This window comes from Petaurus breviceps, unplaced genomic scaffold (assembly GCF_028583685.1).
Source record: "Petaurus breviceps papuanus isolate PSGF00001 unplaced genomic scaffold, PetGlider_PUasm1.0 38, whole genome shotgun sequence".
Taxonomy (NCBI): Eukaryota; Metazoa; Chordata; class Mammalia; order Diprotodontia; family Petauridae; genus Petaurus; species Petaurus breviceps.
The window spans coordinates 31,611,347-31,630,605 of record NW_027186304.1 but is presented as its reverse complement, the minus strand read 5'-3'; the positions used below and the strand labels follow the sequence as shown (position 1 = coordinate 31,630,605).

At 41.4% G+C, this 19,259-nt stretch overlaps 1 protein-coding gene across 1 annotated transcript in view; it reads left to right on the top strand.

The window, feature by feature from the left end:
- The first annotated feature begins 1,950 nt into the window (after nt 1-1,950).
- The window catches only part of SMCHD1 (structural maintenance of chromosomes flexible hinge domain containing 1), a 194,946-nt gene continuing 177,637 nt past the window's right edge, over nt 1,951-19,259 (top strand). The window contains exon 1 of the mRNA XM_069099718.1: nt 1,951-2,210. Coding sequence (XP_068955819.1) covers nt 2,028-2,210 — 183 coding nt within the window. The 5' untranslated portion in view covers nt 1,951-2,027. The remainder of the gene's footprint in view (nt 2,211-19,259) is intronic.

Sequence of the window (19,259 nt, the reverse complement as noted above, 5' to 3'; positions counted from 1 at the left end):
ATTAAGCTAGTTGTGACTAGCTTATATTTTATACTGGAAAATTCAATTTTAGTACGAATGGCTTACACATCATGTACAGTACTAGGAATCAAAGAAGGTATGAGAAATTGATACCACACTACCTTCTCTCAGAGAATTTATCTTCTTATAGAGTAAATGCAAATACAGGTAAATGTTAACAGCCTAAAGCAAATTAAAAAAATGCGATAGAAAATGAACAGTACAAACTTGGATCCATTTATATAGTAAGATGTTTCCCAAACAATTCAGAATATTAGCACACCAAAAAATTCTAAATTTGTTTGGCATCTGTTAAAATGTAGTCGATCTCTACAAGCCCTGACATATCTAGGACTAAGTGCCTTGGGTATTTCTACTCGTTATTTGAAACATTTATTAGACAAAATAAAAACAAAACGGGCGCCTCTGTTCGTCTTTATTTTGTCGAGTTGGCTTTGGCTGAAAAGACGGCTGATTGTTTCTAAGGACTTCACAGCAATACTGAAACGCGGCGAAGGTGGTGGTACACGTTTGAAAAAGCCAAGTTCAAGTGCTTCTCCCAAGATTTGCCAGAAGGCAAGTGGGGCAGGTTTTTTTTTTTGGGGGGGGGACAAAAACAAACGCGAAGATGAGCTTTGTTTTGCCCATTCAATGTGGCCCCGCGTGACCAGGAGGCTTCTGCATTAAAGAGACTGCTTGGGGCAGGAGATTTTAAACTAGCGTCTGTCAAGTTGTAGTCAATGTAATTGGTTTCATCTGTAATCCTGTGCGCTTTATACACTGTAAAATACTGAGAAGGCGTCCATAAACTTCACCAGACTGCCAGAAGGGTCCGGGAGGCAGAAAAGGTTAAGAGCCTCCTGGTCTGGAGCGGCTGTGGTCACACCGGCTGTCAGCCCAACGCCAGAAAGCCAGTTTGCCAGCGAGGAACGCGGAAAGATGGTTTCCCTTGGAAAGGGCAGGTGAATGGGGATAACAGGGGACGCTGCGCATCTCCCCCCTTCCCCAAGGCGGGAGCCGCGTCCTGCAGGACGTAGAGACCGGAACGCAACTCAGTTGTGGTGCGGTGTGGGGGTGGGGATGGGGATGGGGTCACGGGCCCCGGATCGAACCACGCCCCCCTCTCAAGCGGATCCCAAAAAAACGATCCAAGAGCCACCATTGGGCGCAAAACGTCAGCGCGGGCCACGTGGCGTTGCATTGCTCGAGGCCGTCCGGTTGTCTATTGCCTCAGCTAAATCACGGGGCCGGAAGCAGTGAGCTACGAGAGGGGCTGGAAGCTACGGGCACCGGCGTCTCCTGGCGTCGGGCTCCAGGCTGCCTTCCCCTAGCCCGTCCTGAACCCTTGACGTCGTTCACTAGATTGACTTGGCCCGCCCAGCTTCGTGGGGCAGCCGCGGGGCCGCTTCTGCTGCCGTCTAACAACAACCTGTCATTGCCCTCCGGCTCCGCTAGGGTGAAAGGGGCGTGGCCCTCGGAGGCTCCACCCCGCCGCGGTGGAAGCCTAGCTAGGGCGCCCCCACCGCCCCCGTGGGACTGGCTCCGCCCCTTCAGCCTGCGCTGCGGCCGTCCCTTTCTGCGCCACAGTCGGCGGCGGCCGCGTTCCCCTCTCTTCCCCGCTAACTCCGCTTGGAGCCAGAAGCTGAGGCGCCGCCGGGTCCGGAGTGAAGTTCGACACCGGGGAGGCCCGGGAGCGCGACGTCTCTGTTCGCCTAACTGCGTTTCCTCCTCCCCGAAGGAGCGCCGAGGGCGCGGAAGTGACGTGAAGAGACTCGTTTGAATCCGTTCCCGGGTGATTCTCGCCTGCCCCTTCGCCGCCGCTTTCCCTTAGTTTCCCTCCAGAAGATCGGCAGCCGTCGCGTCGCCTCTGCCGCCAGGGCCGCGGGTCCTCAGTGGTTGGGCCGCCGTTTCTCCCGCTTCCCCGTCCGCGCGGCCGGCGGGCGGCTGGAGCTGTTACAGGCGGCGCCGCTGAGAGGGGCGGCCTCCGCCGCCGCCAGCGCTCTCGTCTTGTCTCCTCCCCCCCAAATATGGCAGCGGCGGGCGGCGGCGGCGGCGGAGGCGGCGGCGGCGGCGATGGCGATGGCAGCGGCGGCGGCCGCCGTACCGTGTTCCTGTTTGACCGGCGCGAGGAGCAGTCAGAGGTCGGGGAGCGCGCGCTGCACTTGGATGAGGGCAACGGCTTCTCGAGCTTCCGCAAAGCCGTCTGTCAGGTGAGGATGGAGCCCGGGAGGGCACGGGGTGGGCGGGCGGAGCAGCCCGGCCGGGCCCCGGCCATAAACCTGTCACCGGGTGGCAGCCTCCTCAGCCCCCGGGCCGGAGCGGCGGCATGCTGGGCGGGAGAGGGAACCGCGGCCGGCCCCGGAGCCTGGCTCGGGGCACGCCGCGCCCCGTTCCCTGGTGTATTGCGAGCCTAGGAGACTTGGGGGGAGCAGAAGAAGCGTGCCGGCTGAAGGGTGATTAACGCTCTCATCCCGCCTTCTGAAAGTTGGCTTTTCTCGAATTTACGGGCAACTTTTTCATTGATCAAAGAGGAAGTGGATTTGGCCAGACTTAGGAATAAGTGTGATGTTACCTTTAAAAAAAAAGGGAGATGCGGCGCGCTGAGAGATCGGTAGTCTTCCCTGTGTTCTCAACGTCGGTGGGTTTGGTTTTGTTTTCCATTCCATTACAGTTTGGAAGTTGCAAAATCCCTATGGCCATGTTTGCTACCGTATTGCTGAATGATGGTGTAATTCTCCACTCTCCTGGGCTCACCAGGCTCGTGGGCCATCATCACCTTGCGAAGAGGTCTTAGGAAGGCTAGAGGAAAAACTTTGTGAAACCTAGCCCCGTTTTTGAGACTTTTTGGTTATCTGCAGCCTGATGCCCAGGGTTTTCTGAAACTGGACCCTGTTTCACAAATAATTAAATCCAAAAGTGTCCACTGACAGCTATCCCCCTCCCCTAAAACAAAACACCTAATGCCCCTACTATCTAGTTATTTGTTTTGTGTTAAGATTTGTTTAATAGAAATACCAATGCTTTCCAGTGTGCCTAAGATCCAGCGGTGTTGAGGTTTTTTTTTTATTTTTGTATGTTTCGGTTTCTTTAAGAATAATTTAAGCTTAAAACTTTCTTGTATTTCCATAACTTTAAAAACCTTGTCTTTTTAGACTTTAGGGGTAGTTTTCATTCCGAATCATTTGCAGACAATAGCATAAGATTGTTTTTTCAAAAAAGGATTACAAGAGTGGATGTTAATAAATGCCAGTTGCTGGATTGGACTCTATGAAAGGTTGGGTAGGATTGTGATTGTTTAGGAATCTTAAATCTAGAACACTAAGTTTTGTGGGACGAATTCTGATGAAATGAACAGTCCCTACAAAAATCATGGCCATGCTTTTCAGCAACCTTTCTCCCACCACCACCACCTTTTAAAATATAGTATTTAATTCAACAAATGGTTATACAGTAAAAATTTGGTAATATGCAAAATCCCTTGGTCAGTAGGAATTATACTTTCATCAGGCAAACATGCATATGCAACTGAGAACACTTTGAAAAAATTCGTTTTACATCATTACAAGGATTTTGAGGGAGGTTAGTCAGCAGTTGTCATTCTGCTAGGCTACACAGGCAAAAACCATCCCTGCCTTCAAAGAGAACTCTTTCTAAGGGGAGGGACAACATGTAGATAATTAGATACGAAGAAACAAAACAATTCTGTATATTTATATATACACACATGTGCACATATGTGCGTGTATGTTCCACAAATACATATGTGAAAACATGGTAATTTGAAGGAAAAGATGCTAAATGCTTGAGGAACCAGGAAAGACCTCTTACAGAAAGTAAGATTTGAGCTAAGTCTTGAAAGAAGCCATGAAAACTTGGGAGGGTGGTGAAGAAGGAGTTCATTTCAGGCATTGGAACTCTAGTGCAAAGGAGATGAGAAATGGCTTGTTGTGTGGTAGAAGATCAGCAAAATAGCCCCTTGTGACTGGATTATTTGTTGTTCATTCATTTCAGTGGTATCCAGTTATTCATGATACCGTTTGGGGTTTTCTTCGTAAAGATAGTAGAGTGGTTTGCAATTTCCTTCAGCTCATTTTACAGATGAGGAAACTGAGGCAGAGTTAACTGACTGTGTACGGTCACCCAGCTGACTGAGGCTGGATTTGAATTCAGGTCTTTCTGACTCTAATCTGGATCATAGAGTACATTAAAGTATAAGAAGACTGGAAAGACAGGAAAGGTCCAGATGGTGTGGAACTTTAAGCCAAACGTAGGAGTTTATAGGAAATCCACTAGAGATTAAGAAAGCCATTGGAGTGTTAAGTAGGAAAAGTTTGGCAGCTAAGCGCAGGAGTAGGGAGAGACTTGAAAAGCAGGGGGGAACAATTAGAAAGCTATTGAAGTAGTCCAGTTAATAGGGTGTGTGTGTGTGTGTGTGTGTGAGAGAGAGAGAGAGAGAGAGAAAGTAGAAATATAATTTGGGTATGGTGGCGTGAGAATGAAGACTCAAGGATAGTACTTAGGTTGCCTGCTTGGGTGCCTGGGAGGATAAGTAAAGAAGTTTAGAAGACTGGAGGGTTTTGGGGAAAAGATAATGAATTCTCTTTCCTACATGTTGAGTTTGAGATACTGAATATCATATTCAGTCCCAGATGTTTAATTGGTGATGCTGGACTAGAGCTTAGGATAGAGACTACAGTTGGATATATTTGATAAGAGAATTTTTTTGCATAGAAATGATCTTTAACTTTTGAGACCACAAGGGAGATAATATGAAGGGAAAAGATAAGAGGGCCTAGAACAAAGCCTTTGAGATGTGTGTGACTCTTGTGATTAGTAGGTGTGGTGGAGTAGAACCAAGAGATGAAGTCTGTCACCAAAACTCAGAAGAGAGAGTAGTGAGGAGTAAAAGATGACCAATAGTATTTTAAAGGTTGCAGAGTGGTTGAAAAGGATGAGGATTGAGAAAAGGCCATTAGATTTGGCAAGATATCACTGGTATCTTTGGAGAGAGCAATTTCAGTTGAAAGAAAAGGTTGGAAAATAGACTGCAGAATTTTTAGGAGAATGTGAGAGGAGAGGACTGGCAATCATTTGATATGGGTGGTTTTCTCTAAAGGAGTTTATCTGAGAAGGAGGTAGGAGATATAGGACAGTAGTTGATAGGTATAGGTAGAATCAAGTGAGGGTTTTTTTTTAAGTTGAGGGAGAGACATAGACAATGTTACAGGAAGTAGGGAAGGAGCCGATATGTAAATAGAGTTGGTATGATAATTATTGCAAGCTGCTGGAGAAAATTGGCAGAGATGGGGTATGGGACCAAGGGTACAGGTAGAAAGAAGTGTTGGCATTGACAGACAAAGGAAAAGGTCCACCTCATCATCAGAGACTGGAGTCAAAGAGAAAAAAATGGTCCCAGTGATGTGAGTGAGCTTTTTGTGAATGACCTAATTTTTTTTCTGTGAAGTATAAGCCTCTATTCTTCTGAGAGGATGGACTGAGAAGGAGGTGAGATGGGAGGCTTTGAAGATAGAATAAAAGATTTGGAATAGCCATTGTGTAGAGTGAAGAGAGAGAGAATCCTTAGGCTGGAGTAAGAGAATTGCCTTGATCCTTTGAGGGCCCCAGTTGAGATTAGATAACATGTTTCTAATGGACTCATTCAGCATGGTTTTCTGATTTCTTTTAGATTGGTTTAGCTGTTTGTGAGTAAGAGCAAGAGAGGTTATTATGTAGAGCAAGAGAGGTTATTATGTAGGAGTAATCCAATAATAGTTTGTGATAGGACAAATGGGGCAAAAGATTCAAGAGTAGGGATTAGTGTAGAGTAGACCTGACTTACTAAGGGGTCAATATGGGGAAAAGGAGAGTGTTACTGCAGGAGTTATGGCTCTAGCAGCAATGGAGGTCATGGTAAGGACAAAGAATAGATTTAGGTTTGGTTAGTTAAGGCATATGGAAAGATGGAAATGATAAAATACAGGCAGATAAAGGAATTTCTGAGTGATAGTAAGGCATATAGAAAGATGGAATGATATAAAATTATGATTGGTTAATAATAGTTTTAGAGATCATGAATATAGGAGTAGAAAACTTGTAGATGGCATAAGTAGATATTTTTTCAGGTAGAATGGAGGAGTATGTCATAAGAACTGGGTAGAAAAAGGAACTGGGAAGTTATGGCATTTGAGAGAATATCAACATTAAAACTATATTTAATATTTTTAATATTTATTATGATGTTATATTATTATATAATAAATATATAATATAGCAATAAATATATAATATATGTTATATAATATTAATATATTTAAATAAAACATTAAAGCATTATGAAGGCAAGAGTTAGGATGGAGAGAACCACTGGTGTGAGCCAGGTACTGAACTCTGAATAAAGGAAGTTCAATATTCTGGTAGCAGGGAGAAAATCGTTACTAGAATCTGGATTAGGTGATAAATATGGATATTGAACCCCAAAGAGGAGAGATTTCTTAGTGGTGGTAGTAAGAGGGAGAGGGTCTAAAAGTGTTCATGGGAACAAAAGGGGTTTTCTGATTCTCCTGCTTGTGACCAGTGGATAAAGGTATGGGGGTAGGGAATGGGACAAAATGTAGTCAGCACTGGAAGAGTAGTGAGAGAATCAGTGTCATCGGGAGGAAACCAGGTCTCAGTGAATGCAGGAAACCAGGTCTCAGTGAATGCCAAAAGTGGAAGGAGTGAGAACGGTTGAGTTTTAAGATGAAAGAAATTTGTTCATTATGGATCAGGTATTCCAGAGTTCTAAACACCACAGTGGAAGGGTGTAATATAATGTCATGGAAAGGCAACTTCCCAAGGTTCAAAATACCAGCATAGGTGCTCTCCATTTTATTCAGTGGCAAATTAAGAACAGAGAAGGTCAAAACATGACATCATTCCAAATACAGCATTTACTAAGTGTGATTAAATAATCTCCAAGGACTACCCCACCCCAGGACCTTCCAATCATTCAATCAATTACAAAGTCTCTGTTCTAAATACTTCTCCACCCCTAGGCTGTACCTTCATTTGGTCCATCACAAAGTACAAAAAGGTCAAAAGTTCCCCACCCCTGGATCACAACTGAATCTACCCCAGAGTTACATCAAGTTTAAGCACAGCACTTAATACCCAAATGGAGGTCTTTTCTTCATCTTGACACGAGGCAAGTTCTCAGCAATCTTAGTTCCTGGGGAGACAAGGCTTAGCAAGGCCACAAAATACATTGCCAGTCTCTTCATTAATTCATCCTCTGTCTGCAGAACAGTCCTAGAACCCCTAAAAACATTAGCAAAACCCTCTCCCAGGATTTCTGTAAACATACAACAAGAAAATCCTTCTTCAGGGCTTCTGAACCAACAGAAAGGTTCCCAGACCCCTGCAACAACAGCACTGTCCTTCACCAGTGGACAGTATTCATTCTGTCTTCAGGACAGTCTCCAGACCCCTGCAACAACAGCACTTTCCTTCACCAGTGGACAGTATTGACTCTCTGTCTGCAGGACAGTCTCAGGGCTTCTTAGCCAACAGCCAGGTTCTAGGACTTCTTCAACAAAAGGACTGTCTTTCACCAGTGGACAAATCTGGCAAAACAACATCAAAACAGACAGACAAAGTACCAGCAAAACAGCCATGTCTCCTCAGTCCTTGGCAGCTCAGGGGGCAGGTCTCAAAAGTCCAGGGCAATTCAAAGTGGCTCCCAGCAATTCTCTCAGTCTCTCTCTCTGCCTCCATGAGGTGCTGCTTCCAAAAAGTTCTTCTGCCTCTCTCTTGTCTCTCCAAATCTACGTCACCAGCTCCTCCCAGTTCAGGACTTTCTTCTCACATCAACAAGTCCATCCCACAGGTGGGATTAACAAGCTCTGGGTTTTAACACAATCAATTTGAAAACCAAGCCAATACAGGGGAATCTTTAATTGCCATTACTATCACACAGGGGTCTGGAGACTGTCCTGCAGACAGAATGAATACTGTCCACTGGTGAAGGACAGTGCTGTTGTTGCAGGGGTCTGGGAACCTTTCTGTTGGTTCAGAAGCCCTGAAGAAGGATTTTCTTTAAACATCAACAAGTCCATCCCACAGGTGGGATTAACAAGCTCTGGGTTTTAACACAATCAATTTGAAAACCAAGCCAATACAGGGGAATCTTTAATTGCCATTACTATCACAAAGGGATGAGTAAATCTGGAGTGGGACATTTGAGGGGGAGGGTAAAGTTTGAGGAGGATGAGAATAAGAGAGTGGGCAGAGAGGGATGAAAAATGAAGGATGAGAAAAAGGGTTTATACAATATTTAGCTCTGGGGGGTTGGGAAGGGAGGGTCAGAATCACTGGGATATTGACAGTATAAGACTTAGTATGCTAACCATAGAGGAAAGATTACTCGAGGCAGAAAATAATACTAGTTGGAAAAAGATTCCTTTAAAGAGAGGCAGGCAGGTGGTTACTGTCGAAGGCTCCTTCAGGTAGGTAGTGAGTGATGTGCTCTGTGAGTCCCACCTTAGAATGGGAGAAGCAAGAGCCCACACTCACATATATATTTATATACACATACACCCTCCTAAACATACATATATATGTGTGTATAGATATATGTATATCTATACACACATATGTATTCCCTTCAACTATCCTCATACTGAGAAAAGTCTTATGAGTTACAATTATCGTTTTTCCATGTAGGAATATAAATAGTTCAACTTTAATAAGTTCCTTATGATTTCTTTTTCCTGTTTCCCTTCTCATGATTCTCTTACTTCTTGTATTTGAAAGTCAAATTTTCTGTTCAGCTCAGGTTTTTTCATCAAGAATGCTTGAAAATGGGGCGGCCAGGTGGTGCAGTGAGTAAGAGCGCTGGCCCTGGTGTTGGGAGACCCGGGATTGGTTCCGGCCTCAGATACTTGGCACCCACACAGAATAACTGGCCGTATAATCTTGAGCAAGTTACTTAACCCCAATTGCTTTTAAGAAAAAAAAAAAAGCTTGAAAATCCTCTATTTCATTGAATGACCATATTTCCCCCTGTAGCATTATACTCAGTTTTGCTAGGTAGGTGATTCTTGATTTTTAGTCTTAGCTCCTTTGACCTCTGGAATATCATATTCCAAACCCTGCCATCCCTTAATGTAGAAGCTGCTAGGTCTTGTTTTATCCTGATTGTGTTTCCACAGTACTCAAATTTGTTTCTTTCTGTTTGCTTGCAGTATTTTCTCCTTGACTTGGGAATTCTGGAATTTGGCTATAATATTCCTAGGAGTTTACTTTTTGGGATCTTTTTCAAGAGGCGATTGGTGAATTCTTTCAATTTCCATTTTGCCATCTTTTTCTAGAATATCAGGGCAATTTTGCTTGATCATTTCTTGAAAGATGGTGTCTAGGCTCTTTTTTTGATCATGGCTTCAAGGTAGTCCAATAACTTTTAAATTATCTCTCTTGGATGTGTTTTCCAGGTCAGTAGTTTTTCCAGTGAGATATTTCACATTACCTTCTATTTTTTCATTTGTTTGGGTCTTATTTTATAGTATTTTGATTTCCCATAAAGTCATTAGCTTCTATTTGCTCCCATCTAATTTTGAAGGAGTTATTTCTCTTCAGTGAGTTTTTGAAATGCCTTTTCCATTTGGCAAATTCGGATTTTTAAGGCATTCTTCTCCTCACTGTCTTTTTGGGCCTCTTTTGCCATTTGAGTTAGTCTTTTTTTTTTTTTGCTTTTGGAGGGCAGTCGGGGTTAAGTGACTTGCTCAAGGTCCCACGGCTAGTTTTGGTGTTAAGTGTCTGAGGCCGGATTTTAACTCAGGTCCTCCTGACTCCAGGGCCGGTGCTCTATTCACTGTGCCACCTAGCTGCCCCTAGTCTATTTTTTAAGGTGTTGTTTTCTTCAGTGTATTTTTGGGTGTCCTTTAGCAGGCTGTTGACTTGCTTTTCCTGATTTTCTTGCATTCTCATTTCTCTTCCCAATTTTTCCTCTACTTTTCTTACTTGATTTTCAAAATCCTTCTTGAGCTCCTCCATGGCCTGTAACCAATTCATATTTTTCTTGGAGGCTTTTGATGCAGGAGTTCTGACTTCTCTGTCTTCCTTCTGCTCCATGCCTTGGATCCTTTTTCTCCCCAAAAAAGGATTCTGTGGTCTGTTTGTGCTTCCTCTGTTTGCTCATATTGCCAGTCAATTACTTGACTTTTGAGCTTTTGCCATGGTAGAACTCTGCTTCCAGAATGGAGAGAGCTTTGTCCCAAATCACTGGGGTTTTTGCATTTGCCTGAGCTATTAGGAAGGTGTCCTCTCTACAGCCCCCACAAGCTCTGTCTCACTGGCCACACACCCCAGGACCACCACCCAAGACTGTGATCCAGATCCAAGCAGGTTAAAGCAAGAATGATTACCCTCTGAATGGTGGCTTGGTCCCCCTATGATCTATGGTGGCCAGGAGCTCAGGAAGCAGCCACACTACAGCTTCTGGGCTTCCACTTCTTTTTTTGGGGGGGGGGGAAGAGTCTTTATTAATTTGTTTGCTTTTAGTTTACAAGATTAATTAGCCAATTCTTTGAGATTCAAATTTTCTCTCCCCCAACCCCCATGGCAGCACACAGTCAATTATAGTATCTGCAAATACTTTCACATTAAGCATTAGTCAGGTTATAAAGAAAAATTGTAACAGATAGAATGGAGAATGGGAAAGAGGAAACAAAACCAAACAAGAAAATGATAAAGGGCAGGTAGTTTGCTTCAGTCTGGGTTCAATCTCACTTCTTTCTCTGGATGTAAACATCTCTCCATCATGTGTCTTTTGGGGTTAACTTATGTCTCTGGATTGCTGAGAAGAGTCCAGTTTATCAAAGTTGGTCATCACACATACATTGTGTCTGTAATTGTGTACAAATTCCTCCTGGCTCTACTCTTCTCACTCAGCATCAGTTCGTATAATCCTCTCCAGGTAAATATGAAATCCATCTGCAACTTGTTTCTTATTGCACAATAGTATTCCATAACATGCATATGTCACAACTTGTTTAGCCATTCCCCAATTGATGGGCACCTCCTTAATTTCCAATTCTTTGCTACCACAAGAAGAGCTGCTATAAATATTTTTGTACATATGGGTCTTTTTCCCACTTCTGTGATCTCTTTGGGATACAACCCTAGAAGTGGTATTGCTGGGTCAAAGGGTATGAAATTATTTATAGCCCTTTGGGCATAATTCCAGATTGCTTTCCAGAATGGTTGGATCAGTTCACAACTCCACCAGCAATGCATTAGTGTTCCAATTTGTCCACATCCTCTCCAGCATTTGTCATTTTCCTGTTTTGTCATCTTAGCCAATCTGACTGGTGAGATGCGGTACCTCAGAGTTGTTTTGATTTGCATTTCTCTAATCAGTAGTGATTTAGAACATTTTTTCATATGCTTATAAATATCTTTAATTTCTTCCTTTGTAAACTGCCTGTTCATATCCTTTGACCATTTATCAATTGGGGAATGACTTGTATTCTTATAGATTTGACTCAATTCTCTGTATATTTTAGAAACGAGTCCTTTATCAGTGACTTAGGTTATAAAAATTCTTTCCCAATTTTCCACTTCCCTCTTGATCCTGGTTACGTTGACTTTATTTATACAGAAGCTTTTCAATTTAATGTAATCAAAATTATCCATATTGCATTTTATAATGCCCTCTAATTCTTGTTTGGCCATAAAGTCTTCCCCTCTCCACAGATCTGACAGGTAAACTATTCCTTGCTTTTCCAGATTGCTTAGAGTATCAGCCTTTATACCTAGATCATGCACCCATTTAGACTTGATTTTGGTCTATGGTGTTAGATAGTGGTCTATGCCCAGTTTTTGCCATACTATATTCCAGTTTTCCCCGCAGTTTTTGTCAAATAGTGAGTTCTTTTCCCCAAAACTGGGGTCTTAGGGTTTATCAAACAGTAGATTACTATAGTCATTGACTGCTGAGTCTGGTGTACCCAATCTATTCCATTGATCCACTACTCTATTCCTCAGCCAGTACCAAGTAGTTTTGAGGACTGCTGCTTTATAGTACAGATTAAAATCTGGTATAGCTTGTTCACCATCCCTAGCATTTTTATTAATTCCCTAGATATTCTGGACCTTTTGTTCTTCCAAATGAATTTTGTTACTATTTTTTCTAGCTCTATAAGATAGGTTTTTGGTAAACTAATTGGTATGGCACTAAATATATAAATTATTTAGGTAAAATAGTCATTTTTATTATATTAGCTCAACCCAGCCACGAGCAATTGATGTCTTTCCAATTAGTTAGATCTGACTTTATTTGTGTGAAAAGTGTTTTGTAGTTGTGTTCATATAGGTCTTGGGTTTGTTTTGGCAGGTAGATGCCCAGATATTTTATAATGTCTACAGTAACTTTAAATGGGTTTTCTCTTTCTATCTCTTGCTGTTGAATTTCATTAGAAATATACAGGAATGCCGAGGATTTATGTGGGTTTATTTTATATCCTGCAACTTTGCCAAATTTATTTATTGTCTCAAGTAGTTTTTTACTTGATTCTCTAAGTATATCATCATATCATCTGCAAAGAGTAATAGCTTGGGCTCTTCTTTGCCTAATTTGATTCCTTTGATTTCTTTTTCTTCTCTAATTTGGGTTTCCACTTCTTGCCCCAGGGGCAGGGGCCTGACTGTGCTCTCCTCCCTGCCCCCCTTCCAACAGAGATCCACACTGACCTTTTACTCTGTCTTTGGCATTTATGGGTTGAGAAGTCTGGAAACTTCCATAGCTGCTGGTGATTCATTCTCTTGAACTCTTTGAAGTCTGCTCTGGCTGCTGCTGTTTGGGGCCGGCCAGAACCGCCTCATGGGGAACTGCACAGGGCTCCCAGCATGCTGTGATAGACCTATCCTGTTGGGCTTACCAGGCTGCCTTCAGCAGGAGATGTGTTTCTCTCTGTAAAGTTTGTTTCGATTCATTTTTTTACATGTATTAGAAGTGATTGGAGCAGGAGCTCACACCAAGTTTGTGCTTCTCTGCCTTCTTGGCTCTGCTCCCATCATTTTTCTATTCTTATAGTCAGGAAGTCAACAATATAGCCTTTATATGGTACTTACTTTTAAGGTTTTGTAAAACACTTTAAAGTGTTTTAGGTTATCATCATATATCTTCGTCATTAATTTCTTTTATGGTCAGGAAGTCAACAGTAAGCTATTATTTATGTAATGGTTTTTAAGGTAATTTGATCCTCACAATCACACATTTTATTAGGTAGAAAGGAAGGAAATAAGCTCTTATTATCATTTACTGTGTGCCAGGGATTGTGCTAAACAAACATGTTATAAATATCTCATTTAATCCTTGTAACAACCCAGAAAGTGAGATGCTATTAATAATTATCCCGATTTTACTGTTGAGGAGGCTGAAGTTGATAGAGGTTAAATGACTTGCCTAGGGTCACACAACTGGAAAGTATCTGAGGCAGGTCTCAAGGTGGTCTTAGCTCCCAAATCCAGTGCTTTATCCACTGTGCTTCCTTGGTACCAATATGCATTTATTTTGTGTTTTTTCTATGTCTCAGGCACTATGCTAAGTTCTGGTAAAATAAAGGCAAGAACAGCCCCTGTCCTTTAGGAGCTCACATTTTAGTGGTTCATGAGCTTGTTTTAATATGTCACTATCAGTTCTCCCTCACACCAAATAATTCAGTCAGTTTCCAAATCTTGCCCTTTTTATCCCTGTAACATATCTTAATTTCTGAACCCTTTTCACTGCTCACAAAGCTGCCACCTTATGTAGAGCCCTTATTACTTCTCACTTAGACTTTTATAACATTACAATGTGGGCACGTCAGATTACCAGCTGCTCATCTTTCTCAAGTCTCTTTCCACTACATTGCTGACCAAGTTCTTTCTCACGAGTGGAGATTTGACCATATAACTTCTCTACTTATTCAGCTCCAGCTATTGACACTAGAATAAAATATAAAATCCTCTGTTTAACTTTTAAATACCTTCATAAATTGGCTCTGATCTGCCTTCCTCAGTCATACTATTCTTTACTTCCTTTTCCTCCCTCTCTAATCTAGCCAGACTTGTTCTATTTTTACACATTGCACTTGATCTCCTGTTGTTTTTCACTGGCCTTACCTCTTTGATTTATTGTACTCCCTTTTTACCTCAATCTCATAGAATTCTCTTCAAGAAGTCACTCAAGTTCTACCTTCTTCAGCAAGCCTTTCCTGATCTTCATTCCCTCTACTCCCCTACCCTGCAACTTTTTCAAGTGCTAGGCTACTTCCCTGCCAAAGATTGTTGTATTTAGCTTTGGTATTTACAGCTACTTCTTGCCTAACTTAAGTGGACCATTCCATAGACTACACACAACCCAGAGCATCTTCAATGCCTGGGCCTCCTCAGCTGCTGGAGCCATGTTTATTTTGGTTGTTACTATTCTTCCTGTTTTATCTGTTTATGTTCAAAATCTTGCAGTTTTTTCTTCTGATAATCTTTGGTAATTCCAGTCTTTTTTCCCCCTTTATTTTCCCTATCAGTTATTTTTCTGTCTGTACTCTGATTGTGGTTTTCTAGAGGACTGGATCTGAAAGTCTCAGTCTTTTTCCCTACTGAGCAATGCAAGGTTCACCAGTCTGGGACTCTTCCCCAACTGAGTTTTTGTTTAGAATTCACCCTGGCTGGATGCAGTACTCTTTCCCTTAGTCTTGGTAGATTGCTGCACAGTCTCACTTCTTTTCTCTTCAAGCACTTACATGGTGTCCTGTCTTGGTGACCTTTTCTACTACCTGTATTCCTCAGTTCTCTGGTCCAGCATTAGCAGTTCAGAGCTTTGCAGCACTAAATCATTGGGGTTGCAGTCCCTGGAAGGTTTTTGCTCCTTCGTAGGCTGCTGTTTTGACCTGAGCAAACTTCTGTAACCTAGAACCAGGGCTCTGGAAAGATGTATTGGGTACTAGGTCATAGGGGTTGGTTTTATTGTAACCATGTGGTATGTCCTTGGGTTTGCTAGTACGGTCTTGCTTCTGGTAGTGTAGAAGGTGAAAGAGGGTTGCTGATTGAGTTCAGCTTCAGTAAGCATCATTTCAAGGTGTTTTTTTAACCTTTTGGATTTTGGGTGACCTAGACTATGGAGACAACTGAAATTGCTTTATTTCTGGCATATGATTTCTGTGAGGTCATAGAGATTAGAGAAAATGTCTATTTCCTTCAGCTTGTTGCTCACATTATCCAGAAGTCAACCCATAGTATTTTCTCATTGCATTAGGAGTTTTTGTTTGCTTATTTTCTCAGTTCTTTTACTTTTTAAAAATTCCTGTTTCTTCCATTATGTTTCTTTAATACTATTCTTTTATCTATTTATTTATTTTGCAGGGGGAAGGCAGGGTAACTGGGGTTAAGTGACTTGCCCAACGTCACAAGGCTAGTTTTGTGTTGAGTTTCTGAGGGTAGATTTGAACTCGGGTCCTCCTGACTCCAGGGCCGGTGCTCTCTATTCACTGGGACACCAAGCCGCCCCAGTGTACTTCCCTCTTTTTGAGGCCTAGAGGATTCTAGTTGAGTTGCTCCCAAGGAGACTGTCTTAGGGATGCCTGTGATTCCTCCCTGTCTCAATCCCCTTTTCCTTTTATGCTTAATTGTGGCTGCTGGAACTGCTGCTGTGTGGAGTACTTTAAAGGGATGTCTACAGAAAAGGTGAGTGATAGTAATCTCCACCATATGGAGCACTTACCTGTCCATGGGGCATCTGGGAGAATGGACAGTGAACATGGTCTCCTTAATGGCAGCAGTAGGGAGCCCCGTGCATAGAATCCTTAGCACAGGGACTAGAGGTGGAGGGGAGAGAGCAAACAAGTCAATAGCAACCCAGCCCGGTATATTTAACTCTCAGCCCTCATTGTAGGGCCTGGAGTGGGGGTGGCAAGGAGGGAACAGATAGCAGTTGTATAGATCCTCTAGCTCATCGTGTGGCTTGGGAAAGTAATGGAACAAGGACTCAAAAATAAGACCCCTCCTTTTGGGGGGCTGGGGAGGGAGGTGGGATTTGGTGAATAATAGAAGAAGAATTTTAGGAATTTCTATCTATTTCTCCTATTTCAGTTGTTGAAGTTTGTTTTGATTTATTATGTCTTACCATTTTTGAAGTTCTGGTAGAGGAAGTTTGTTTTGGCTAAAGCTTCTTACCTTACTATTTTTCTGAAAACCCACTGATAAATGAACAATTTTTTTCATCTTGACTAACTTCTAGAAAATCTGTGATACTTGATAACCTGTGGTCTTCATTGATATGACTCTTGTCTATAACCTGTCAGTCTTCTGCTAAGAGCTCTCCTCTGATATGCTTGATGTTGGCTAAACACTAATGGAGCATTGTCCACGGGTTATTTTTCTTCTTGGCATGTGCCTGGCACCTTTTTTTATTATCATCCATTTCTGCAGCATTCTTTTAAGTGTTTCTGTTGTGCATTTCTTTGCCCGTAATGTGTTGTAGCCTGCCTACACACAGTATTTATTTCTGTTGTTCGTGAAGTAACCCTCAAGATTTAATGGTTCAGAAACTGTAGTATTCTGTAACTTGCAGCAGTGTAATATCACTGGATTATTATTGGTGTTAAAACAAGATATCTCTTTTGGTCTGAAGAAAGATTGAGGGGGAATCATTACAAGTAATGTGTAATTTCCCAAATACAATGTAGATCATTCTTTTTGTTCCTGGATGCAGCTTATTGTCTGTGTGAAATCTTTCCAAGGTATATTCCATTCCATCAGTTTCCATCTAGTAGCATATCCTAATCTGGACTATGACATCATTCATCTATTTGGCTTTTTTTGGTGGATTTGTGTTAGGCCAGACTCTGAGTGATTGTAGATTTCATTTAAGAGGTTTTTCTCATGCACCATGTCATCCACAATCCAAGTCACCTGGAGGATCTCACCATGTCTAGGAAATGTGTTCCATTTAGACTCTGTACAGATATCATTAGTGACTGTGGCAAACACCTTTGGCAAGGATATGTCTACTTGTTTGCTTCCTCACTTGGTATTATTAGTAAGGAGAGTCATTAAACGGTTATTTGAACCATCAATTACTTCTGTTTCATTTTTCAAGGAACCTTAATCTTGTAAGATTTCACCATGTGTATGGGTCGCACCTTTTTGGAGGAGAGGCTTTAAGGAAGTACTATATTATAGAATTTTGTTTTTTGTGGTCAAACAAAAAGCACAATAGACTCTCTTATTATTTTTTAGTCAGTTGTGTAATTGTAGAGATGTAGTCAGTCAGTTTAATTTCCCTTTTAAAACATTTCTCAAGGATGACCTTAATGCATGTGTGTAGGTGATTTTTACAAATACTTTTTGGAGATAAGAAAATAGAAAATAATTACAGTGGGGCGGCTAGGTGGCTCAGTGAGTAAGAGCACTGGCCCCAGAGTCAGGAGGACTCAATTTCGGTTCCGGCCTCAGACACTTAATACCCACCCAAAAAATAACTAGCCGTGTAAACTTTGGCAAGTTACTTAACCCCAATTGCCCTCCAAAAGGCAAAAAATATATATATCTATATCTATATAGCTATGTAGATATCTATATATATATATAACAGTAAGGTCTGAGATTTTTTCCATTTGTTTTTTAGTTTACTCTCTTCAAGATAACTTGAAAATCAGTTCCTTAACAAGCTAAAACACTTAGTAACTTCAGAAAGGATTTTTTTTGTACATCATCTAGTCCGCAGATTCTTAAGTTTTTTGGTGTCATGGACCGTATTTGTAGTTTGGAGCCTGTGGACCTCTGCTCAAAATAATTTTTTTTAATGTATAAAATAAAATGCATAGAATTACAAAGGGAACCAGTTATATTGAAAGTTATCAAAATAGTAAAACACATTTATAAACCAGGGGTGGCCAGGTAGCAGAGCGAGTAAGAGCACCAGCTCTAGTGTCAGGATGACCTGGAGATCGAATCCCGGGCTCAGACACTTAGCACCCACCCAGAAACACCTGGCCGTGTAACCTTGAGCAAGTTACTTAACCCCGACTGCTTAAAAAAAAATTTATAAACCATAGGTTTAAGAACTTCTCTTTTAGTCCCACCAGTCGTCCCATCTTTTTCTTCCACTCCTACTTCTTCAACTATTACAGTATGGATCTCAAGAGACCAAATGTGGTGGTTTCATTGTCATTGATGGTAAAAAAGAATTAGCTATTAAAATCTTCAGATTTTTTTTGTGTGTTGTATGTGTTTCTGTGTGTGTGTGTATATGTATGTATATATATATATATTCTCTTTTTAGTTTCATCTTTAAATTCTCTTGAGATAACTTTGCTTATTTGCCTTTCCCATCAAGGTTTCTTAATGCTTGTTTTTCTCTCAACTTCCTCTTTTTCTTTTTTCTTTTTAACTTTTCCTTTATTTTTATCGTGGTCTTAAGAAATAAAATGAGCATTTCCATAGATAGAATAGAAAAAAGGATTGTACCTGAAATTATAAATCTTTTATTATATACAACTTTGTTTTCCTTTTAAGTATATAATTTAACATGTAACTTTCAAAACTGTCTTCCTTATCCATTCTTCTTTTTATTCATTTCTGGCAATGCTTCTCTTTTTTTTCCTTATTTCTAGCTTCCTCTATCTCACCTCTTCCTGATTCCCTCCCTTCTCCCTTCCCTCTTCCCCCATCGAAAAAAAAGATAATCCCTTGTAACAGATATTTATAGTCAAATGCAACAAATTCTTATATGGACAGTGTCCAAAAATATGCATGTTCTGCACTTTGAATCTATTATCTTTTTTCTCCTGGAGGTAGGTAGCATGCTTCATTATTTGTCTTTGAGAATCATGGCACTGGACACAATTCTTAAATTTTTTCTCAATGCGAGTTCTCTTTTTCAGATTGTTAGTTAACAAGCATTCATTTTCTTTTTTCACCACCATCTCTACTTACTAGAAAAACAAAACAAAATTCTTAACACGTATGCATAATCAGGCAAAACAAATTTTCACATTGCCCATGTCCAGAAATGGTCATTCTGCATCCTGAGTTCATAATCTCTCTTGCAGGAGGTGGTTAGCATACTTCATCATTGAACTTTTGCAATATGGTTGATAATTGGATTGATGGGAGTTCCTGAGCATTTACTGTCGCTGTAGAATAATAGATTTTGCTTTAGCCGCTTATTTTAACTGTTTCAAGTGTGTAAAAGCACATCATTGTAGTCTGCTTTCTAATCCGTTCTGCCATATATTTTATGG